Source organism: Rosa chinensis, chromosome 4 (genome assembly GCF_002994745.2).
Source record: "Rosa chinensis cultivar Old Blush chromosome 4, RchiOBHm-V2, whole genome shotgun sequence".
NCBI lineage: Eukaryota > Viridiplantae > Streptophyta > Magnoliopsida > Rosales > Rosaceae > Rosa > Rosa chinensis.
This window is the reverse complement of record NC_037091.1, coordinates 55159007-55184284: the sequence shown is the minus strand read 5'-3', so window position 1 is coordinate 55184284 and position 25278 is coordinate 55159007. Positions and strand designations below refer to the sequence as shown.

The window sequence follows — 25278 nt, the reverse complement described above, 5'->3', positions numbered from 1 at the left end:
TTGTCTCCAAGCTCAAACAGATTTCCAACCAATGGAAATGGCTTTGGCCCTGGTGGAAGCCTAACTCTGGTTCTTCCCTGGAGGGCTTGGATTAAGAACCAGGAGGCAGCAAAGCAAAGAGACAAGAGTATGCAACTCAAGAAAAAATCCATCTCTCACTATCTTGAAGATTTCAACTTGCTTTAAAGTACATGAACCAATCTTTTCAGATGTGTCCTGGGTAGGACTAGTAAGATGACTAAGATCTATTCTAGCTTGCTCTATTCTACACAAATTTGAGCTTGCATATATGTGGATGGGGCCGGGCTCTTAACTGCCTGTTGTAGTTGTCGGATATGTTTAAAGCTGAATTGAATGAAAACATAGAGGGTAGCTAGGGATTAGGGAAGGCTCTGAAAGGCTTGCAGATAAAAACTATGCAAGGCTTACATTGCAGCAATTGACAGCTCTCGCTTGCTAACAGAATCAGAACAGATCGTTAGGTAGGAAGGATATTAACGTGTTCATCAAATACTGTGCTTTAACTGGACACATCTTTGTTAAATGTAAATGTCATCATCAACTCTGTTTCCGAAACTCTTGTAAATAAAAAAAGAAAAACTCTGTTTTCGAAACCTTGGACGGTGTTCGCACTATATCTATACGTGAGCAATTTGAACCAAAGCTCTCCTCTCTCCTCTCTGTTTTGACAAATATTAAAGCTCTTTCTTCGTTGGTGAAAGATAAATTGAAGCCTCTCACTTTGTGGCGTGTAGGAGAGTATTACAAATAGGGGTTTGCCATGCTTTTTGACTCGTGTGTTTTTATGTGCATGCTGTCGGCCATACAACTGTGGTCTGTGGGTAGTCAAATGCATTTTGTCTACGAACAATATCCTGAAAAGTTTATATGAGATAATGAGAAAATAGAGAATAAAAGAAAGAGAAAAAAAGAGACATAGAGACTTCTTAACGAAAACATAATGGCAAAGTTGCGAAATGAAAGTAAAACAATAAAGAAAATTAAAAGAGATTTTTAAAGGAACTAAAAAATCATTTAAAGATTAAACTTTCCAATACGCATCTTATTTATACATATATTCTTCTTGAACTTTATTGATTAAAAGAATGTGCATATGCAGAAGTTATGATAATGCCCTCTTTGTTTATGTAGATTTGAAATAAACGACTCTGAATCTAAATCTGTCGGTTTGGGAGACAATTGATCATACACGTACACATATAAGAGCAAGAAACTTTTGTAAATCCCATTTTCAAGCTCATGGACATAATAAATCCAAATTGTCAGAGCAAAAATTGTTTAAAGTTCAAAAATATATCTATCAATCAATAAAGCATCCCGCCACCGAATTAGAGCGCTATATAAATCTCCCTTCTTCTTATTCTTCATCATCCTCTTCTGCCTCTCTCAACCATTGGACAAACGTTTCCGCCTGCCTGACGAAAATTCTGTCTGATTCATCCGCATCTGTCTTTTCTCCAACCCACCTCAGAATAGCTTCTTCTTGGATAACTTCTTGGTCATACAGTTGATACAGTATCTTATCGAACACAGAGGAGAATTCCTTGGCAGACTCCAAACACATTTCTTCAAACTTCATTATTACTTCTATCTCCTCATCTATGTCTGATAGGTAGTTCTTGAGCAGGTGTTTCCATTCTGAAATTACCCTAGAAGCAGCTCTAACCAATTCGCTTGCCGAGTCATGTGGAGCTTCCAATGCCAATTTCATCATCGAGTAAAAGATAGCTCCAGCACAAATTGCAGTTTCCTTGTTGGATGACAATCGCAGCGAGTTCACTTCCAAGACGACATGCTCTAGTTTTATATTTTCATGCACGGCTCTTAGGAAGGTTGCTTCAACCTCATTCTCAAAGTCAGAAGTATCTTCATCGCTGTCTTCAGAATCACTAGATTCAAGTTTTACCTCTCCTGAAGGTGTGAGACTGCTTCCATCCGTGGTACGTATCACCTCAGCAAGTTTGTCTGCAGGAATGGGAGCAACTGAATTTCTCCACTCGTCATCACAAATTGACCAAACATAACCAGCCCCACCAGTACCAACCTCATTTGGTTTATTTACATTACAATTAATATGCCGCGAAATTTCTGCAATTCCATTGCTATAATCGTCTGCAAGTTCGGTTGGTTGTTGAAATAACGATATCTTTGAGTATGAAGGAACAGTGCATTGTTCTCCTAAAACAACCTGGAAAGACAAAACTACTCCAGGTTCCAAAATTGCCCCGGACTTGATGACCACTCCATCACAAACCACAGCATGCTTTAGCTTGCAGCCATCTTCGATGGTGACATTGTCCAATATATAAGAACCTTCTATGGAAACATTTGACCCAATAGAACACCCTTCCCCAATAACAGAACTTAAAATTTCAGTATTGTCCGCAATCTTGGTGCCATGTCCGATTTCTGTAAACTTAATATCTGGCATCGAGGGGTAACTCCCTCTCTGAATGATGTCCTTACTAACTGCATCGTAGCTTCGGAAGTTGTCAATCTTAGCAGCATAACTAGAGTCAATTTCATGTGTGAATATCTTGTATCCCATAACGTCATCGTCAAGCAATCCATTCAATAAATCATGACGAAGATCTTCGTAATCAAAATTGTCTGCAAGAAGGCTGAGGACTTCAGGAGAGCAGATATCGATATAGCAATCCTCTCTATCATTATGCAGAGAAATCGAAGATTTACCAACAAGCAACGACTTATCAAGACAAAATATAGATTCCTTTGCATGGTCTGCCTTTTCCTCGTAACACAAAAGCTGCTTCGTGCTAGGATCTATTGCCATAAACAGCTCACCAGCGCCAAGTAATCGAGATTGGTGGGTCATGATTTGAGAAGGTTTGATAACAATTGTCATTACAGCATTATTATCTTTCTTTCTTCTCTCTTTATGTTCTTGAAGCACTTGAGTAAGCGACATGTCGCTCACAGTATCCCCACTTATGAGGACAAAATCTCCATGGATCACATCGCGCTCGTATATCAAACGCAGAGCATCTCCAGCACTAGCAGAAGCATGTGACTCAATTGCGGTGACTGCGAAGCAGCCAGGTTGACAAAACCACCCAGAAGTCTCTAGATAATTGATCACTTGCTTGGAGTGAGCGCAGCAGAAAACAAAGACCTCCTTGACTCCAGCAGACTTGAGCCAAGCTAAGGTGTAGCTGATCATGGGGACATTTACTAATGGCAAAAGCACTTTGGGGCGTTCAAGGGTGACGGGGTAGAATTTGGTAGTAAAACTATCGGCTAAGAGGATGGCCTGCAGGGGAACCTGTCCCAATTCCTCAGAGTCCTCGGAACCCCTCGATGCACCTTTCTTCTTTGCACCCATTGCCCTCTTCTTTGCACCCATTGCCTTCTCTTCGTTCTTAATTTGTATGAATGAATTAAAATTTAGGAGAAATCGATCAATGAAATACTTAGTGATCCGAACCTCTGCCTTTTGTAGACCCCGAGTAGCTAGCCCTCGCTGCATTATGAATAGGAATTTCCTCTTCACTAGGAAATAATTTGGATACCATGTTGCGATAGGAAATATAAGTCAAACAAAACAAAGAGATTGGGAATTTTCTTATTTATTGATCTTCTCCAAAGATTGAGTATATATAAAAAGTATACACAATCCTAATAGGAAACTAATTACATCATGATATTCTCTCCTTAACTAGATAATATTCTCCTTAACTATACAATCCTAATTATACATTTATACTACAATTCTTACAGTTATGGAGAGTGACTCACGCCAACAATATAGATAAGGAAATTCCCTATTCCTAATTTGGAATTGGTAAGTTTACATGTATTCGTTATTTTACATGTTATTTTAAGACGAAAAGTCAGGCATCTTATTAGGTATCAAAATTGTATTGTTATGTTATTTGTATTTTTCGTATTGAATTATTACATTCTTCAAACTTTTCTTATTATTCATAATCTCAATTGAATTAGAGTCAAATAAGTCAATTGAATCCACCTCTAACCATACATACTTCCAATCTCTAACCCAAGCTAGTTCAATAGCCTTAATGACCACCATGACCTCTGCAGCCACAGAACTAGGGATATCAAGAGCTTGAACTTATCCCTTAATCGAACCAAGCTCGAACTTTAAGAAATCATTTGAGCCAAAGTTGAGCTTAAGTTTAGAAAAATTCCAATAAGGTTTCTTTGTACTTGACTACTTATTTGAGAAATTCTCAAATTTTAATGAAGAAAGGAAGAAGAGTACACAAACGGCAGCAAGGCATAGACCAAATAGCTAGTTTAAGCAAGCCATAATTTCAAAGTTCATGACCAACTATTGGAAGCCATAAATTTAATAACATTTAATAACAAAAAATTACATATAATTTTCTATAAATTTAACCACTCTTGAGTCTTGATATTTTCTTTCCACACAATCTTTTTTTTTAGTAAAAGAGAGGTCATCCCATTATGTAATTCGGCAAGCAGTACAAAAACGATCCACCTCTATGGGGTCAACAGAAAGAACTGTTTTGTATAAACTACTACAAAGTCCCCCCTAACTAAAAGAGCAAACAAACTAGTAGTCTCCTAGCACACCCACCTTTTAGGATTAAGCCCACCTTTCCTTTCCACACAATCTTAACCTAGCTTGAAAGTTTCTTCCCGTAACATTAATTTGGTTCTCCAATCCTAATAACCTCATAAAGAGTACAAAGACAAGATTTTCTTCTACAATATGTGCCTACTACTGATCAAACAGCAGATATTCTTACTAAAGGTTTGCATACACCTGTTATCAAACAACACAGTACCAATCTCAGCTTGTTCACCCTTGCTGAGCTTGAGGGGAGGTGTTGAGCTATGCTCATGATTCAGCATCCTTGTCAGCATTATATATCCAGCGTGGATCCAGAAACTTCTTGACAATTGTAGCGCATTAGCATGCCAGGCTGGTAGTTTGTTAGAGTAGTCAGTTTGTTAATCCTAAAGTTTCTTTGCTGTGATTGTTTCTTAAATAGAGTTGTATAAATACCTGCATATTGTATCTTTTCTTTTTAGAGATTATGTTAATGAAAATACAGTGCTATGCTGCTAAAATTCTCTCTCAAAGTCCTAAGCTTCATCTTTAACCTTCAGACTAGTTTTACAAATTTACACTATGATTGCCATGGTTATCATCTCCGACATAAAATTCTCTCTCAAAGTCCTAAAGCTTCATCTTCAACCTTCAGACTAGTTTTACAGATTTACACTATGATTGCCCTGGTTATCATCTCCAGCATAAAAGAGTTTGGGTTGTCCCAAATGCCAAGATCTCTGCCTACTCAGCCATTGCTCCTTCCAATGTGGCTGAAGTTGTATTTGTGCCCGCAGCAAATTCTACAGTCAATTGGCAGTGGATGGAGTAGCACAAACCCTTATAAACCCATATAGGGGTCCCATTTTTCCCATGTGGGATGTATATATTCTCAACACGCCTCCGCAAGTGTGGCAAATTTTCAAGCCATACATGTGGACAACTTTGGGTGACATGGAGCTCGTGTAGCCGTAAGGCATGCACACGTGGGGTAACCCGCTCTGATACCATGATAAAGTAATCTATGGTTCATATTCAAAACCAATTGGCAATAGATGGAGTGGCCCAAACCCTTATAAACTCATATGCAAGGTCCTATTTTTCCTATGTGGGATGTATATATTCTCAACACCTTTGATCAATCACAGATTGTGTGAAGCCTAACATCCTATTATAGTAATTCATAAAGCGCCGCCTTATGCCTTGTAGGTCAAGCTTCCGGAAGCATAGGAAAATAGTCCCCCAAATTTGGTTTCCCAACCTCTTCCATTAAGCCCCAAACAATCTCATTGTACCCTCTGGCCATCTCACTACTACTACTTTCAGTAGCAGCCAACTCGAAAGAGAAAATAGTCCTTGACAGCAAATTGACGATAGTTTTAAAAGCAGCCTCTTCAATATCCACTGCCACACCATGTACCATGCTCTCAACTTGCACTTTCACTCGCCGATTCGCTTGGTTGGCATCAAGAACTTTGGTGGCAAACAATTGGGAGCTGCATATTTTGCGAAGCTTTCTCCACCTTGGTGATACTGACATCCAAGGCAAGTTGTCTGTCACTGCTTGCAGCACATCTAGGATTGTTCGTTGCAAAACAATTGATGGATTCAAAGGATTTCTTTGTCCATGGTTGATGAAGAAACTACAATAGTGGTTAGTTGGCCTAGTTTCAAAGACATTATGGGGCCATATTGTTGTGAAAGCTTGGTCAAAGAGAGATGAAGTTTGTCTCCAAGCTTGAAAAGATTACCAATCATTGGAAATGGCTTTGGTCCTCGTGGGAGCCTAGCTTTGGTTCTTCTATGGAGGACTTGGACTAAGAACCAGGAGACAAAACACAAAAACAAGAGTACTATACAACTCAAGAAATTCATCTCTCACAAAACAAATTTAACTTGAAAATTACAGCTCTTCTTGGCCCTTAATTTAGAAGATGAGTTGAGATCTGTTGGCCATTGGCATGAATTAATGACATCTTTTTTCAAATGTGATCTAGATTTGAAAGATACTATAGTATCTTGTTTGTTAAACGTTTTTTTTTTTTTTTTTTACTTTGTCAAGGGGAACCCAAAGGCTTTCTAGGCTCAAGATAAATCTCTTGATTATGCAATTAAGTTAGAGGGACAGCTAGCTTAGTTTCAACTAGTAAAGCAGGTGTAGTAGGATACACCATTCTCTGCTTTCTTGTTCAAGGAAACAGCTTAATCAAATTTAATGTAAACCAAATGATGTGTTTTATTGTTCAAACTAGAAATTTGCCTACAATAATTGAAGAGTTTTAGGTGAGCCAGTTCATTCCTTAAAAATTTCAAGACAATCATCGCCACACTTGCAGGTCTATTCTGGTAACCTTCGTTATTCGCCAATGACTCTTATCAGATGAAAGCAATAGCCCCTCTATCAATAATGAAGTTTAGCAGGCTTCAGACTAGTGGCCATGTAAGTCTAGCTGTAAGTTCAGACTGGTGGGCCTTGTACCACAAGCAACCTAACAGTGGGCATTAGTCCGTTCAAACTGAGGCCAAACTAGAGATAAGATAGGAACAAATTAACCATACTCGAAATGCTGATAAAAACATTTCGAGTAGGGAAAATTAGCCATACTTGAAGTCTATGACCTGTGATTTTCATAGATGTTGATGGAATGCTGTAAAAGTAATGATCACTTGAACAGATTTTCTTGTGTGGGTTCAATTGTTTAATACAAATGAAGAAGAGTATACTAACGGCAACAAGGCACAGACCAAATAGTTTAAGCCATAAACTGTAAGTTAATTCATGGCAAACAATTGGAAGTCAATATATTAATCAGAAATTTTATTTTTCCTTGTAGAAAAGAAAATTCACTAAACTTTCATGGAAATATATAAAGAAATTACTTCATTCATCCTACTGTTATTTTACATCATTCCATTAAAATTCCGAGTAGAAACCAATTATGAGTAGGGAACAGCTTTGAGAGGCTGAGCCATTTGTATAGTGAGGCCAAACTTGTCTTCCATGTTCATAGTCTCAGGTACAACCCCATCTTCAAGCTTCCAATCGAAGCAGTTGATGAGCGAACCCAACATCAAGTACAACATTCTCATTGCCAATGGCAAACCTGGACAGATTCTCCTTCCACCACCAAATGGAATAAGCCCAAAGTTTTTTCCCATAACATCAATTTGGTTGGGTAATCCTACGAACCTCTCCGGCATAAAAGAGTTTGGACTGTCCCAAATGCCAGCGTCTCGGCCTATGGCCCAAACATTAACTAGAACTTGTGCACCCTTCGGGACAATGTAGCCCCCTATTTCTACATCTGTTTCAGCTTTTCGTGGCAGTAGCAATGGAGCCACTGGGTGCAACCGGAAGGTTTCCATGATTATTGCTTGTAAGTAAGGGAGTCTAGCAATGTCGGATTCCTCGATTGGTTTTCCTTTTCCAACCATTTGATCTAGCTCTTCTTGAGCTTTAGAAAGGCTCTCTGGGTTGTGTAGTAGCTCCGCCATTGCCCATTCCAATGTGGCTGAAGTTGTATCTGTCCCCGCAGCAAATAGTGCCTACACATTCCACATTGACTAATTGTTTAGAAAGTAACACTGTACTGCATTGCACTTTGAATCATTATTTAGTTGAATATCTTATCATTTAATAGACAAATAATTTGTAATTAAGCCTACGTTATTGAAATAAGTATCCAAGAAGAACAGAAAGTAGTAGATAGAGAGTAGAAACTAACCACAAACAAATTTTCAACTACTTCGGAGTTCTTCAAATCCTCCTCATTTTTCTCTTCACTGAGGTTTATAAGAGTATCCAACATATCATTACTTGTCACATAATCATCCCCTTTTCTACATTCCAACCTTTGACTGATCACTGATTCAATCAAGCCTAACATCTTTTTGTAGTAATTCGTAAAGCGTCGCCTTATGCCTTGGGGATCAATATTCTTAAGCACAGGAAAATAGTCCCCCAAATTCGGCTTCCCAGCCTCCTCCAACATACCATTAACAATCTTCTTGAACTCTCTAGTCATCTCACTACTACTACTCGAGTCATCAGCCAAATCCACAGAGAAAATAGTTCTCGACAGCAAATTGAGTGCAGTTTTGAAAGCAGCCTTTCCAATATCTACTGACAAACCCTTTACCATGTTGTCATTGACACTAGCTATGAGCTCTTGCACTTTCACTCGCCGGTTTTCTTGGTTGGCATCAAGTACTTTGGTGTTGAAGAGGTGGGAGGTGCATATTTTTCGAAGATTTCTCCACCTTGTTGATACTGGTATCCAAGGCAAGCTGTAGTCTCCTATGTCTCGCAACGCATCTGGGATTGTTCGGTTGCAAAAGAGTTGGTCATTGGTCTGGAGGATTTCTTTGGCCATGGTTGATGAAGAAACTACAATAGTGGTTATCCAGCCTAGTTTCAAAAACATTATGGGGCCATAGTGTTGTGAAAGCTTGGTCAAAGAGAGATGAGGTTTGTCTCCAAGCTCAAACAGATTTCCAATCAATGGAAATGGCTTTGGTCCTGGTGGAAGTCTAACTCTGGTTCTTCTATGGAGGGCTTGGATTAAGAACCAGGAGATAAAGCAGAGACACAACAGTATACTAGACAAGAAAACCATCTCTCACTAAACAAATTAGCTTCAATCACAACTCCAACTCCAACTCCCCTTGCTTAACTTATAGGGTGAGTTGATCTAGTTTATGAATTATTGACCATCTTTTCACACGTGTTATAGATTTTCCTCCCTCAATTTCGTTTTCGTTATCCCTTTTTGGGAGGCTGCAAATCCTCTGCTATCCTCGATCGTCCAGCTATTTAAAAAGGTGAAATTTCGTCTCTTACTGCTTGAATGGCGGTTGGCTCTTCTTCCTGCCCTACTTCATGTCTGTGTCAGATATATATATATATATATATATTAAAAGCTGGATTGCATGATTGAAAACACAGGTATAGAAAAAACTTAAAAGGAACTATAGATCAGCAACTAACAGCTTTTGCTTCCTAAGAGAGCCAGCAACTAGTATTTCAAATGGCTAGGCAGGAGCCGCAGGATACCTACCATTCTCTACAAATGCGCATCCATTTGTTAACAGCTCAATCACACTTGATTTCTTTTTTATATTTAAACTAGGAAATTCGCCAATAATTGGCCAATAAAACCTCCTACCATTAGTGTCACAAGTCTCCTACTTGTAAGTAAGAAGCTATAGGTATGACTCAAAAACGACTAGTGCTTGTTGAATCAATGGCCTCTCTATCAATGAAGTTTACCAGGCTTCAGAACTCTACTTAAGCACAAGGATCACTGCCTCAATTGATCAACTTAAGGTTTCCAAGTCCCCACGCCAAAACAACTTCTCTGTTACCATAAACAAAGGCGAGAAGCTAACTAACGAGTTCGAAGGAATGCAGTTAAGGTGGGAATTCTGTTGTTTTGAAACGAAACAGGCGAATATGGACCATGAAAGCTATTGCTCATCAACAGAGGTAGTAGAGCATAAGTCAATTCAGCTCAGTTTCCACAAGCAATACAGAGAAGGTATTAGAAACTTACCTGCCATATGTAGTGCAAAGATCAAAAGCAATTAAAGAGGAAAATAAGGTGGTGACGCTGCATGCACTTGGAAACTTTAGTGGAGAATGTTCGATCGGTCCCTGGGGTTCAGTCATCTTTGAACATCCATCAACTTATGACACATTGGCAATGGATCCAATGCTGTAGAACGAGTTGATTGCTGACTTGGACAGGTTTGTGAGGCGAAAGGAATTTTATGGCAGAGTAGGCAAGGCATGGAAACGAGGGTACTTGTTGTATGGTCCTCCTGGCACTGGAAAGTCGAGCTTGATTGCAGCCATGGCTAATTACCTCAAGTTTGATATCTATGATTTGGAGCTTACATATTTACACAGCAACTCTGAGCTTAGGAGACTGTTAGTCTCCACCGCAAATCGATCAATCATAGTGATTGAGGATATTGACTGCAGCATTGAATTGAAGGACAGACAAGTTAGAGGAACCAACCCCAGTGACAGCCAGGTAACTTGATAGCATAATACCTAGAAACAGAACATGTATAAATAAAAGTGTAAATACGCAAATGTATGAATGATTTTCTTTTTGGCAGTTGACACTATCCGGATTGCTTAATTTCATTGATGGTTTATGGTCGAGCTGTGGAGATTAGAGGATAATCGTGTTTACCACCAACTACAAGGACAAGCCAGATCCTGCATTGTTGAGACCAGGCCGGATGGATATGCATGTTCACATGTCCTACTGCACACCATGTGGATTCAAAACCCTTGCTCATAACCACTTTTAAAGTAAAAACCCATCATCTCTTCAATGAAATTGAAAAATTCATAAAGGAGGTTGATACGACTCCAGCAGAGATTGCAGAAGAACTCATGAAAAGTGAAGACACCGATATAGCGCTGGGAGGACTCATTGCATTCCTGAAGAAGAAGAAAGAGGTGAACAGCAGTGCTGAAGCCAATGTTGAAAAAAACAATAGAAAATAATGAACTAAAGGAATACTAGGCAGTTTGCTTCATAAAATCCATTTGCATCAGTTGAATAATGTGTATTTCAATTCTGCCAATATCAATTTGCAGTTACAAGTTACAACTTTTCATTTGTTGTGCATAGTCAGTCCCTAAAAGCAATTATATACATTACAACCAAGCAATTATTTCTACATTAATTTGCATTTTTCATGATATGGCCTGAAATGAGTAGGAAGAGCTCTGTGTGAAAACGGTACCCGGTTAACTCTATAATAACTAACCACTTGGATTATGATACTTCTTAATACATGTATTCCTAGCCAAAAGAGAAGTGCAAAACCAAAATCCATAGATTACAGGGGGCCTGTACATTCTGCTCTTTGAAAAATAAAAAGAAAAAGAAAAATAATAACTAGGAATAAGAAGAGGACGAAAGAAGAAAAAAAGATGATACAACAGACATTTACAGCACCGTGGAACTCAACACTGGTAAACAGAATAGCTTTTGCTCTTCCATAAGAAGCTAAAAGCTTTGCCCATCTTTCTTCTTGAGATGGATTTGCATAGCGGCTTTGATTCTGGAGCGGGTGTGGGATTGTTGTCATTTTGTTCACAGAGTTGCACCTTCTCCTCCAGAGGTGATTGGTCTCTTTGTCTCTGCTCACGAAACAGCATTAACAGCTTCTGAGCTTTCTCTTTTCCTCTTGATGTTCCATTAACGGACATCGACACCAATGCAGGAATTACCCCTTCCTGCAGGACCATCTGACTGCATTTCTCATTCCCGTTACACAACATAAAGAGACATGAGACAGCTTGCTCCTGCTCAATGGGTTGCTCAGCCTCCAGAAGTGCTGCTAGTGCACTGATAAGCTTCGTATTTGAAATCATTTCATCTTTCGCAGAATTACTTGAAGCCAAATTTATCAAAACAGCTATACATTTTTCTGTCCATGAATGTTCACCAGAGTCTGCAAGAAGGGATTGCAAACTGCTGATGATACTGGCTGAAAGAAGATTTGGAATGTTTGAGGGAATGCTAGAAAGGTTGTATAGGGCATGGAGGGCATCAAGCTTGCATTGGGTTTCAGCGTTAGCTTGAAGGAGTTGGGTTAAGAAAGGGACAGCAGGGCTTGTGCCAATTTGAGGCTTGGCTTCTTCAAGGCAGGAGAGATTCAGATAAAGGGCTGTCGCAGGTCCATGAGAACTGGGATAGGAGATCATTTCCTCCAGCAACAAAATAACCCCTGACGCAAGCATTGTCTCCTTATTTCTGAAAAAAATATCAACATTTTATAGTAATTAGAAAATTTCCCAGGATTGGAGAAGTGTGATATTAAACCAAAAGAATATTACATGTTACTATAAAATTGCACAGCATAGGACATTCAAAATCTAAACAGTGAACCAAAAGTGACCATTTCATAAATGTTCATGGACAACTCAAAAGAGGGCAACAGAGATAATCACAATTCACCCCATACCCTTCCTTTATCTCAATCAACAGTCCAAGCACTCATTAACAACGATTAATCTAGAGTTTGCCTTCATTCAGCGAGGCATTCTAAGAAGCAGATATTAACACTGATATCAATCCTGCTGAAAAGGTAGTATACACAGCCCACCAAACTGATTGTCAGATATCCTTCAACTCATTTGCTCCCCCAAATAAAATATGAGAAGCATTCAGACTTCTCTGGAAATGTAAAACCATTTACAGCCAAGAAAATTATATGAAAGAAGTAAACCAAGTCCCATCAAAGTTGAAGGACAACGCAAATTCTCTTCCCCCATGATTCAATTGCATATCATATGCAGAAAACTATACCCCATGCTGCACCCAGCTTTCTTTCTAACAATGTTGCCTCTAATTTTTCAAGCATTTAGTAACCCAGCTATGTAATGATGCTTAATTTGAACTTAAAAATATTACCATCCAAAGCAAGTAGTGACATTTTGATTCTTTTAAAATCTGAAAACGTTAAAAAACAATACCTGTTATTATTCACAGCAAGATTGAATAGAGCCATAGCTCCACTTTCTTGAGCCAAAACATTTGCTTCACGCAAAGCTGAGTTAAGAAAGTGTAGAAGTGCTTCAACAAACCCATTACCCCCCATGTACATCCTGGCCTCCTCATCATCCTTCAGCAGGAGCCTTATTTGCTCCACCACCTTGCACTTTATCCTGAAATCCTCCCCTTCATTCAAGACAGTTAAAAGATCCTGATAACTCTCAAAAGCATCAGGCTCGGACTCTTCTGATGCCGGAGACAACTCTTCTGTTTCATTTCCAACAGCCTCCTCTATTGTACCACTCTCCTCTATAGGAACCACTTTGGCACCCTTCAACTTGCAAGAGCCAACACTACCCATAGATTTTGAGTTACTGGACTCAGATTCAGAAAATGCCAGCCTCCAATAGTTAAGGTCAAGCGACTCTGGGGGGCCATCAGGAATGGAAATTCCATTCTGTTCGCACCAACTAGAAATGAGACCCTTGACACAGAAATTGGGAGTAAGAGACAGATGACTCAGCTTTTGTTTAGTCTTTGGGCAAGTACTATGCCCATCGCTGAACCATTTTTCAATGCAAATCCTTTCATAGGTTTGACCAGAAGCAATGATGACCGGGTCATACATAAGCTGCAATGATATTGGACACCTCAATTCTTCAGGTGGAAGAGCCATCTGACCTGATTTTCTAGTGTTCGACTTGTAACTAAAAGAGGTCTTGAAATTAAAAGAACTAACTTTTGACAATTGTCGGTCAAATGCTTGACCATTACCCCCAGACCCAGTATCCTCATTAGAACATTGAACAGTGGGAGAACAAGGTGCAGAACCCTGTGAATCATTATCATCTGAGAAATCACTTCTAAACAACTTGGAGTACTTTCTCATAAGATGCAATAGATAAGCCACGATTGACTCCTTCCGCTTATCTTCCTCAGCACGGGCTCTTTGGATGAGTTTTTTTAGAGCTCTTCTCTCTCTAAGAGCTGCCGTAGAAGACATAATACCAAGCTTGATAGCAGCCTGATGAAAAGATTCTAGCTCGTTAATGTCACTGCAGTTGTCAAATTTTCTCCCTTGCTGGAGCAGAGCAATTATGTCATCACCAACTTGCTTCTCTGAGGGATCAAGTGAGAAGACAGTACACTCAAGTTCACTAAGAACCTCTTGAATCTGGAACAAGTTTGAGAATAATAGTGTTAAAAACAACCCCAAGTGACATGCCAAAAGGCAAGAGTATGAGAAAACCACTAAACATCCCACCTTGGAATTATAGCATCACCCAGTTAATTTCAAACAATTTCAAGTAAACTAACATTATTAACAAGTAAAAATGAATAACCTATGGATAAATTAAGAAGAAAGATGCCTTTTTTAATGTAGCACTAAAATTACCAGATACAAAATTGTTGAACAGCTCAACTCATTAGACCTCAAGGTTACTAATGGCTGGCATGACAAGTTTCCATCTCTTTGTACCAATTAGAATACTGACTAACCATCATAACTAATCTAGTACTAGGATATCAGAAACAATCAGCTGCAATTACCAGCCCCCAGGAAACGATGATATGGAACTTTGAAGAACAATTACCTGACAACCAATAGATTGTGGAACAATATCTTCAACACGCCTGAGACTATCCATGAGAGCACTTCTTGCCTTCTCAAATTTTGAGAGCACAGAATCCCCAGTTATAGCCTGAAAGACAAAAGATAATTAGCCACTATACGCACTAAAGTATATACACTTAGCTGTTACTGCTTAGAGTGAGAGTAACAGTTACGATCATAACTACGGATCCAATATTGGGGAAAACCTACCAGGTAAAGTTTACTACATTCTGAGCAGTGTTGAAGCACATTCTTCGCCTTTTCCAGCCCTACATGCAATGAACATAAAGCTTGGATGCCAGATTTGCTCCTAGGCCGAGCCGCTTCCAAGGAAGGAAATATTGACATTACTTTGCAATAAATTGCAGAGAGCGTCTTGCACATTTCTCCATGCAACTACAGAATGAAACAAAACAGAGTCAACAACTATCAACCACCCTTACCTATAATCGGTGGGGATATAATTTCATGAAACACGATATCAGAAGTTGGTAATTCAAACGTCTGAAAAAAAATTAAAAGGTAGTGTCACAGTTATTTCAATTCAAATATTTAGGAAAGTAAATAGCAGTAATTCAAATGCACTCCCCACCCGTATCTCCTTCATACCTTGGCATCACTTGCAGCAAACAAGTTTTCTTCCACCTCCGTAATATCCATGATTCAAGCTGACTTGGAACACTATGACACAAATTTACGTCTGCATTGCCTGAAACGAGCGTAATACAATATTAGCAAAGGCAAATACAAACTTCACATTTCAATATCTTGAGCATTAACACATACATAAACCAAAATCGAAACAGCATCAAGTTTTGATTCATCTCAACCAACTACGAAAACTGGGTTTCTCGGAAACTGGTGCTCAAACAGAAGCAAATAGGAAAACACGTTTCCAACATCACGTTTCCATTTTCGCAGGCTTTCAATGATTCCAAGTAAAATTTCAAAACAGGTAATAGAGAAAGCCTCCACAGAGTCAATAATTGGTATAATAATGTAATCATCAAGAACAAGAATGCACACTTTGATCCAAACCATACAATATCAACCCCACTGAAAAAATAAAAAAATAAAACAATTTGATTTCGACATTTCAAGAATCTCGATTAGGACATTTCACCGATTAATCAAAAACTCCATTTCCCATTCCTACCTCATAATCAAAAGCCACCGGAAAATGACATTGTCGGAAAACCAAACCCCCCCAAAATCACAATCCACCTCGACGAGTCAATTGAAATGATTACAACCCCCGCCCTCCCGCCCGCCCGCAATTATAGAAACCCCAATTCTCCAACCAAGTTTCCAACCGCAACGCGCCAATTGCTTACAAAACAAGATTCAGATGCGCAACGGAACCCCTCTAAACACGGAGCTCGATTTTTAGGGCTTAAAACAGAAAAACCAAACGAAATTGGGGAGACGTGGTGGGTAGGGTTGGTAATGGGAGCTAGGGAGGTTTCATAAACGAGAATTTCCGACAATGAAAATGAGAGCTAGGGTTTCTGCGATGATCTGTACTTTCCCATTTCATTAGACTCCGGTTTACGGATTCGAAAATATAGGAGCGAATTTTGAGGATTTTGGGAAATGGAATAAAATAGAAACAAGCAAAATTGAGGGGTTATTGTTTATTTTTAAGACTGACAGGGTTTTTTTTATTTTGTTTTTTTTCGATGATAAAAAAAATGAATTGTTTATTGTTTTATCGCCGCATTTGTCTCCCCGGTTCACCGGCCGACAGTTGCCGACCTCCTCCTTTGTCGGTTTAGCAGATCTGTCATAAATGCAGTGGAATGACGAAATTGCCACTGCCATCACGATTGGCACCATCGGTTTTGTTTGTACTGTTGTTGTGTCCTTAGCACTGATGGCGGGTATGATTGGTTTTTTTAACTTTTAATCCTGTTGCAATTTCTTGACATTCCAAATAGGGGGGGAGTGGATTATGTATGCTCTTTGCGTAATTTATTACCTTATCCTTTCAGCCCTTTGATTAAAGTTACTAGAGTATTACTTTGTAATTAATAATTAGTACTCGTATATCTAGTAATGTATTAAGAATTGATTGGACATATAGACACTAAAAAAAATTTAAACTGTACAAATTTATTCAATCAAATCATTTAAATTAGTTGAGAATGAGGTTTTGAAATTTTGATTTCTGTAACAATTTCAATAATCTACAAAAACACCGGAGAAGAAATTAAGTATCTATTGAAATATCAGCAAATAGTATTGTGTAAAAGCTAGTTTTTGGTTATCACGCACTCTGTTATCAATAACGTTAAATTACCAAAAATAATTGAGTTTGGAAGATGATGGATAAATGAGATAAGAACGAGAAGCATGTTTAGTATCTTCTAATATGATTATATAAAATTTAGGAGAAATGAAATTCGCGCTCCTTATTTACAATTCATGCTCTATGTTCTTTTTTTTAGTAACTCAAATTTTGTCTTTAGTAACTTAAATTTATCTTTTTATAAGAGTTTCAACCAAAAAAAGAATTAGGAAGTGTGTATTACAAATTAGCAAATGTGGATTTCATTCTCTAAATTTAAATATTTACTTTTAGACATAGGGACCTGAAAATCTATCAATAGGAAAGCAATTCTGATTGATCACTATATCATTAAGAGAAATTGATACACACCAAAATTAGTACAAATTCTTATCCATACTTTATTTCAATTATTTTAGTTCTAGATTAAACGATAGTTGGTCTACGAGTAAGTTATAGTGTGATCGTTTTAAGTTCAACTATTTTTTAGTTCATTTCTAATTTTGCTAGGAATTTTTTGATGTTTTAGTTTATTGCTGAATGCTTCCATTATTGAATTTTAACATCAGTATGTTTATGTAACTTTTAATTGCTCAAGTACTTTTACAAATCAACAAACAAGGAGTTCATTTATGAACAAAAAAAAAAGGAACGCCAAAACAGGTAACACGCTAGTGCACCATTGTTCATGCAATGAGCCTATGACAACTACAGCAACATTGACATTTTGTGTGATTTCTTTTTCTCTTGAAAAGGGCGTGTAGGAGTAACCACATTTAGTATAAAATTGATAGATACTTTAGTTGCTTCCAAAAGTTGTGAATTATTGATGGTCCCATAATTGAATCAAACATTCAAACTCATACTCCACAGTCCACACTAGGCTAAGCACCTCTATATTTTTCAAACTCCAATTGAACCACTAATAATCTAATGACTAATATGCATGCACTAGGAATATGAATGCAATGGCAATGTCAAAAATCCAACCGCAGCTTGGGGGCAGTTACGTAAATTGAGGCTGAAGTGATTTCATTGGCAGCGGATGTCTCCGCGCAGGAGTACGGGAACAGGAAACGTCAAATGTGTATGATTATAAACAATGTAGGCTCGGAATCGTTCCACGTGGTGCTGTTTTTCCCCACACATTTTAACTGTCTCTTCCCAAATCTTGCCATCTCCCGCGTTAGATCCGTCATTCGCGGGAATTTAACTGTTGTTTTCCACCCAATCGCGGTAACAAGGATTAAAAAGGTATGATCACTTGATTCACATGAATATAGAGTAAAATGTTTCTGAATTAAAATTTTAAATTACTGGAGAAGCAACCGCCAACATCGACCTCGTATTGTCACATTTAATATGACTTGAGTTAAAGGTGAACTATCTAAATTGATTGACATAGAGTGTGTGACGAATAAACCTGTTAAAACGAGTAATTCTAGTATGAGTTCATGGGATAAGCTTATTAAGTTCAAAATTATTCAAAACAAGTTACAAGTAAAGCAAAAAAGTTTTTGATGCGTGAACAATTTTTTTTTTCTTGCCAGACCATGATAAATTTATTTGACTGCATAGCCAACCATAGGCAACATAACGTGTGATAAGTTTGTTCTAATAGCACGAAAAATACAGACATTTATATCTATTTAATTCACGGTAAGTGGAAAGAACTCAACTTCTTAAGTAAATCTAGCATGTCTCATAAAAGTAAATTTATCATAGATATTTTCATATTGTTGGTATCAGATCGAACTTCAATTGTTTAATAATATGCATTAAGATTCGGATCATTTGTACGTGGTGTTCATGGATCCCTTGATCGAGAGCATAAGATCATGAGTAATTAGAAGAAAAACATTAGAGGATTACACGTCTACTAAAAACAAGTAGCATAACATGATTAATATCCTCTCAAAATATCACAATCTTAGAAGTCAAATATATTGATTTTGTGATAAGAAATGTCATCACACCAGACTCTGTGTTGTCTTAATCTAATCATAAAAGGAAACTAAGAGGGGATAGGAATTAAGGAGTAGTTTTTGTGGACCTCTAATTAGGATTTGTCTTCCTTCTTTTTCTTCTGGAAGGACCTATAGACAGTCTTTGTTTTTTCTGTGTGTTCAAGAGAAAAAATATTTATGTATTTGACCAAATTTTGAAAGAAATAATAATAATAAAACAGTACACGTACATAGGTTTTCAAAGGAGGAAAAAGATTGGTTGTAACACGTACACCAACAGCAGGCGTCAATCTTATGATCTAGACAGAGAACTAAGAACAACTCTAGATTCATTTGTGCAATAATATGCGCAATCAATCCAAAACTCAATGCTCACTTTTTCAAAATGAGAGTTTATTGTTCCTTCTATTGCAAGCTTACAAAATATATTTTTAATTAGAAATTAACAGATACCACCTCTACAATAATATATATGCTATTTAAGTTGTAGACTAACTCAAGATCATATCAAGCTATAGCATATATAGCAAAATACATGCGTGGTAAACTATGCCTAAACTTGAGATTTTTTTTTGTGAGAAGATGAAAATTCTATTAATAACCAAACAGATTACAAAGCATTGGATCCATAGTTACGGAACCGTCAACATGAGTGACTCCAATGAGCCAAAAAGGCTCAACCCCTAACTAAATTTTACGCCCATACTCGCGCGCTACAATGAGTAATAACCAAACCTGTACCGATACAACTCAGCCACCAATATTAAGATGAACTGTTTTCACCCGTTCGAACACACGTCCCAAAACAGCCAGACCACGTGTAAAGGTGATTCACCATCACGTTGATAACAAGAAAGCACCGACAAAAGACCAGACCATGACACAACAGAACGACCATGACGCCATAATAATGGCATCGACACTCCACTAAAACACCCAAACCCTTGCTCAAGGGAGGAGGGACTTATTAATCCTAACCACGAACTAAAGAATAAAAGCCTAAAAAAAACACAGAAATAAACTGCCACTATCAACTTTCCTTCTCCACAAAATCGACTCAAGCTTCACAGAATCAACCATAGCAGAGTTGGGATTGAGGTTGGTAAACTCGACCCCAATTATTTGACATCTAAGCCAAGGACAAAACCAACCTGGAGAGAAACTCCATCTCTGAAATCTTCTTCCACTATAAATCCAGATGACAAAACTCTCCAACCCAGCACTGTCCCAACACCGACCCAATGTCAATACGCCTTCCAATCTTACTGAGATGACCGCTCCTCGATTCCTCAAGTTTTCTGCAACAAAACACCGATATGCCGTTGTCTTCATCTGAGAAAAAGAAAACTCCTCCTATCGCAACCCCCAATCTTGATCATCTCCCGCCACCAAGCAAAAACACGCCCATCCGACCACACCCTTCGCTCGCCGATGAGGCTGGTAGCTGTCGTCGACGGGAAGGCGCAGCCTGATAAACAAAGGAGCCGCCTCTGTTTTTTCCAGACTCTAACTACGTTGTTCTAATTTTTGCGGAGCTCGCCTAAACTTGAGATGTAAGGCCTAAATATAAAAATAAAATAATTACATACTACAAATGGTACAAATCGTGCTATATGGGATTCAAATTCTCAACCACTAATGAAAAAAAATGCTTGTGTTTACTGATGAACATACTACATTTCATAATACATATTTACACAAGACAATATTATTATAGGAGTCAATTTTAAATTGGGTCTATTTTCCGATGCAAAATGAGTAGGGCCTGGGGAGGTCACTTCTTCTAGCTCACCTCCTATCTGGCTCCGGTATATATACTACTATATCAAAATTAATCGATTTGATATATCAATATAAAAATTGAAAAGCTCCAAAAGAATTACTATCTTGACTCATTTAGTAATTAATGCACCGTAAACAAGTCTTGGTAAAAGATAAGATTGGTAAAAATGCCGGAAATATCACTCGGTCAAAAGATAAATCTTCTTGGATACATATTCTCACAAAATAATTATGGAAAGATAAAACAATAGTAAGAGTCTTGAGTTGCCACAGGTTGTATGCTTGTAGACAATACGTACACCGGAACGTACATACACGTCAATATATTTAGTCCGCGGGGCAACCATGTAGCTTTGACATTAATTCTTCGCTGCCGGCTCTGGTCGCATGCATGATTGATCCTCCTATTATATAGTCTGAATTTTCTGCTAAAATCCAACATTTTCGTTTTCCTAGTGAATATAATCCAAGGTTATCAATTTATGCTTAGATCGAGCTATATGAAATGGTCGGTTTGGAGCATGTTGGGGTTAAAATGAGAGCACATGTTCGTGTCTCCCGTCAGTCCCGTGGATCTCTATTATTATTCACAATTTTTTTGGTGTAGATCAAACAACATACATCATATATGAGTCTCTATTATTATAATGTTTTTCTTTTAGTATTTGCAACATACTTCGATGTTTTCATTTGAAAACTGACTCATCGAGAGATTAAGGAGGGGATGATGATCAATCACCATAAAATTATCAAACGAAACTTTCTCAAATTTTTATGTTGAATTGTGGGGGTAGTCAACAAATTTGACCATGCAATCAAGGCAATTAAAGAAAAGTAATGACGGCAGTAAGTGCGACAGTTAATGTAGCCGTAAATGCGACAGTTAATGCATTTAGTGTAGCAATCATGGCCGCCAATAAGTGACGGTTATTACAGGAGTAAGTGCGGCCTTAATGATGGCTTGCCATCCAAGTTATCGGTATCTTGCCATGCAAGTTTACTTGCAGCCCAATTGTAAGTCGCCTATAAAAGGAAAGCAGAACCTCCAGGTATGGCATCGAACTCGAGTGGAGACTTCAATTCTTGACTCAGAAAAATACTGACTTACGCATCGGAGAGTCTTTTGCAGGTACCCCCTCCTCCTCTCTCACACAGACGACAAAGAAGAGACTCCGCTTCTTCGTCAAAACCAAGAAGCGGAGAGAGATTACGAAGAGGAGCTACGGAGAGAGGTTACATAGGGAGTTTACATAGGGAGGTGACAAAGCGGAGAGAGATTACGGAGGGAGCTTGCATAGGGAGGTTACGGAGGGGGGCTCGCATAGAGAGGTTACGGAGGGAGCTTGCATAGGGAGTTTACAGAGGGAGCTCGCATAGGGAGGCTACGGAGGGAGCTCGCATAGGGAGAATACCTGGAAGCCAAAAGGAGTCTGCGCTTTGTCAAACATCAAGTCAACGACAAATTGAAAACTATCGATTATCCCCGGTTCAGCTTCCGCTCCAGTCCGCATTAATTGTTGGGTCAAACTCCTCAACGGAATTTTTCACCTCCAACAAATACACAATATTATTGTAAACCTATATTATGTTGTATGTGTTATTTTTATTTTTTGACACCTCTCACATCCATTATATACTAGTCGTTTAACACGTGCGACTTTTATTTTTATTTTTTAAATTAAAAAAAGTTATAACAATTTATCTCCTGATTTTAGGGAATCTTCTCATATTTACATGGGAGGTATTATGTTGAAATTCAAAATATGTACAGCTACATTACATGTACTGAGGTACGATAAGGTACATATACTAGAAATCGTCCAATAGTAACAAGATATAATATGTAATTATATATAGTCAATACTAGTACTATGCTGCGTATTTTTGGACTCGAATACTTAAATTGCATCAGATAAAATGAGGAAAATACTCAAAATAATACTGCCCTAGGTTATGGGCATATCACCGCATATGCATGGAAGATCTTCTGAATGTGGGGTCAAAACTGTTACGACGACCAACCCTCCAAGCCACATCCCTTTGCAAGTCAAAGTCGGATATGGCTTTGATTATCATAATATTATTACTTTGTTTACCCTAAGACCAAGAGGTAAAAGGCAAAGGTTCATTTCTTGTTTCTATGGTAAGCAAAACGTGTTACAAATCAAGATATCGAATGTTAAATCAGTCAAAGTTAAACGCCGACAGATTATTAAGCACAAGGCCATCTTCTTGATGTTTAGAATTCACGAATGGCTGGTTAGTACGCATACCATTACATATATAGGTGGGCAAATGCTATTCGAATTTTAAACATGTGTGTAGGGTTAGAGGATGAGAAAAGGTATTTATTATAACCTAGGAAGAGCTAGCTTGAGAGAATAGATGTACAACTTACTCATCATCACAAACCATACACGTCTTTTCTAGCTTAATAAGACATCATCATCATTAGGGATGGTCGTAATGATCGTGCCCCATTTATATGATTGATTTTGGGGTTGACCACGTTCGCTTTATTTCGAAACCATGCTAGCTACCTAGCTGGTGTCTACATGAACATCCATGCATTATTTGTTGCCATAATTGAGTTATCTTCAATTTCGGTGCAATAGTACTCCAATGTGGGATTGCTGTATAGCTTTTTGATCAAACTAAGGCTCGCTAGCCAGTATTGACAAGAAGTTTTGTTCACGTTGAAATAGAAAAGTGAAGTTTTTAAATTTTAAAGTTGTTGGAATGATGCGTGTATGCAATGCATTTCGAATTAGAAAATGATCTTCTTCAGTACATCACTATGTCTCGGACATAGTTAATTTCTCTTACATTATTTGATTCTCGATATAAAATTTAAATTCTTATTTCGGATAAGTTTAAATATCTTCTAAGTTTGTCTTTAAGTCCGATCAGCGATTCGTCTATTCTACTACACTATTTGAAAGAGGATGACACCAATTTGGCTTCCCCTAATTGTAGGTAAGTGTACTATTTCATCAAACAAACTTAATTATGTTACATGGACTTATGAAGTAGATTAAATAGGCTTATCCTATGTATTGGTGGGTCATAAATTGCATGTGATCCTCAAAGTGTTTGCAACGTCCACGTTCTCTGCATGAAAACTACTTCAACGATTAATGAGGTTCTGAAGCCAGCCTGCCACCAACGGCATCATAATGATATGCACAAAAGAAATAGCTAATATATTAATCCATGTCCTATTCAACAACAAGAGCTGGTTTGCCCGAGAGGTTAAGGGGGCAGACTTAAGATCTGCTGCACATAAGTGCGCATGGGTTCGAACCCCATAGCCAGCAATATTATTGTTTTGTTTTATTTTTATTTTTGAAATCTGTACTGGGCTGGTCACACTTTTTAAAGCACATGGCCATATATACTGACCCAAAACCAAAGCCCAATACATTACTCTCTCTCTCTCTCTCTCTCTCTCTTTTTCTCTTCGATGATGATATAAAATTGGGTGGTTTTAGTTAGACCTCTAAATTTACTATTTGGACATCTCATACTTAGTATACCTCTAATTTACTTTTCAGAATACTTGAAAAGCTAAGTAGACCTATTTACTTTTACTAAAACACTCTTGAACATGAGATACAACAATCTGTTACTTTACTTTTTATCTCTATCTTCAACCACGAGAAGAAGAATGAATCAAAATCACATGATATTGCTCTCTTATGAGTAGGTATCTCCTCCACCAAAATTAATCAAAGGTTCTCGATCTTGATATGTTGCTGGAATCGTTTTTGAATTTGCTAAAAGAATGATTTCAAGGATTTTGGGTTGGAAGATCAAGACAACAATCTGTTATTCTACTTTTTATCTCTATCTTCAACCACGAGAAGAAGAATGAATCAAAATCACATGATATTGCTCTCTTATGAGTAGGTCTCTCTTCCACCAAAATTAATCAAAGGCTCTCGATCTTGATATGTTGTTGGAATCGTTTTTGAATTTGCTAAAAGAAGGATTTCAAAGATTTTGGGTTGGAAGATTAAGTAATAATTATATCATAATATTCAATTAATTTAGTTTAAGGAAATTCCAAATCAGATTGTTTTGAATTTATTTTGGGTTATTATCACAAATGGTACCTGAACTATACCTCAATCTTATCTATGGTACCTGAACTTCAATTTTGATCACAACCAGTACCCGAACTTTTCGATTTCATTTTAAATGGTACCTAGAGCCACATCCGGTCAATATTCCGACTAAAAACGGCATGTGAGGCAATCATAGTGATGATTTTTTATGATTTTAAGGGTTGCGATCATATATAATGATGATTTTTTGGTAATAGACTTGCCTTAAACTTGATTTTTTTGTTTTTAGATTTGGCTTTTTTGGCCGGAATAGTGACCAAAGGTGGCCTTAGGTACCATTTAAAATGAAGTCGAAAAGTTCGGGTACTGGTTGTGATCAAAATTGAAGTTCAGGTACCATCGATAAAATAGAGGATAAGTTCAGGTACCATTTGTGATAATAACCCATTTATTTTTGTATTA

General features: G+C 37.8%; 3 protein-coding genes, 1 non-coding gene and 1 pseudogene across 5 annotated transcripts; 2 read left to right on the top strand and 3 right to left on the bottom strand.

Annotated features, from left to right (window-relative positions):
- Window positions 1–1328: 1328 nt before the first annotated feature.
- Window positions 1329–3599, bottom strand: LOC112200941 (translation initiation factor eIF-2B subunit epsilon). Its single transcript, XM_024341948.2, has one exon. It carries the CDS (start codon window positions 3506–3508, stop codon window positions 1379–1381), a length of 2130 nt encoding a protein of 709 aa, XP_024197716.1. The 5' UTR covers window positions 3509–3599; the 3' UTR covers window positions 1329–1378.
- Window positions 3600–7380: 3781 nt separating this feature from the next.
- LOC112198046 (geraniol 8-hydroxylase) lies at window positions 7381–9340 on the bottom strand. The gene is made up of 2 exons (XM_024339061.2): window positions 8305–9340; window positions 7381–8125 (listed from the first exon to the last, which is right to left on the bottom strand). The coding sequence occupies exons 1-2, from the start codon at window positions 9193–9195 to the stop codon at window positions 7517–7519; spliced, it is 1500 nt and encodes a 499-aa protein (XP_024194829.1). The 5' UTR covers window positions 9196–9340; the 3' UTR covers window positions 7381–7516.
- A 478-nt stretch (window positions 9341–9818) lies between these two features.
- Window positions 9819–11099, top strand: LOC121052870 (annotated as a pseudogene).
- Window positions 11100–11323: 224 nt separating this feature from the next.
- Window positions 11324–16368, bottom strand: LOC112197162 (U-box domain-containing protein 6). Of its 2 annotated transcripts, none has more exons than XM_024337739.2 (6): window positions 15870–16368; window positions 15323–15422; window positions 14924–15109; window positions 14694–14801; window positions 13080–14272; window positions 11324–12357 (listed from the first exon to the last, which is right to left on the bottom strand). In XM_024337739.2, exons 2-6 carry the CDS (start codon window positions 15371–15373, stop codon window positions 11565–11567), a joined length of 2331 nt encoding a protein of 776 aa, XP_024193507.1. In that variant the 5' UTR covers window positions 15374–15422; window positions 15870–16368; the 3' UTR covers window positions 11324–11564. The 2 variants fall into 2 exon arrangements, with proteins under 2 accessions (XP_024193507.1, XP_040373431.1); XM_040517497.1 differs by lacking the exon at window positions 15870–16368 and adding an exon at window positions 15500–15818 and having other exon boundaries at window positions 11565–12357.
- A 7615-nt stretch (window positions 16369–23983) lies between these two features.
- On the top strand, window positions 23984–24066 carry TRNAL-UAA. The gene has a single exon. It is a non-coding gene; the product is annotated as a tRNA-Leu (tRNA).
- Window positions 24067–25278: the final 1212 nt, after the last annotated feature.

Excerpts from the sequence above, each read along its gene's own strand:
- LOC112197162 (XM_024337739.2), bottom strand. The coding sequence starts at position 15,373 with ATGGATATTACGGAGGTGGAAGAAAACTTGTTTGCTGCAAGTGATGCC. Across the intron at positions 14,273-14,693 it reads CACAATCTATTGGTTGTCAG|ATTCAAGAGGTTCTTAGTGA; the intron begins GTAATTGTTCTT and ends AACTTGTTCCAG. Across the intron at positions 12,358-13,079 it reads CTTGCTGTGAATAATAACAG|AAATAAGGAGACAATGCTTG; the intron begins GTATTGTTTTTT and ends TATTTTTTTCAG.
- LOC112200941 (XM_024341948.2), bottom strand. The coding sequence starts at position 3,508 with ATGCAGCGAGGGCTAGCTACTCGGGGTCTACAAAAGGCAGAGGTTCGG.
- LOC112198046 (XM_024339061.2), bottom strand. The coding sequence starts at position 9,195 with ATGGTTTTCTTGTCTAGTATACTGTTGTGTCTCTGCTTTATCTCCTGG. Across the intron at positions 8,126-8,304 it reads TAGTTGAAAATTTGTTTGTG|GCACTATTTGCTGCGGGGAC; the intron begins GTTAGTTTCTAC and ends TGGAATGTGTAG.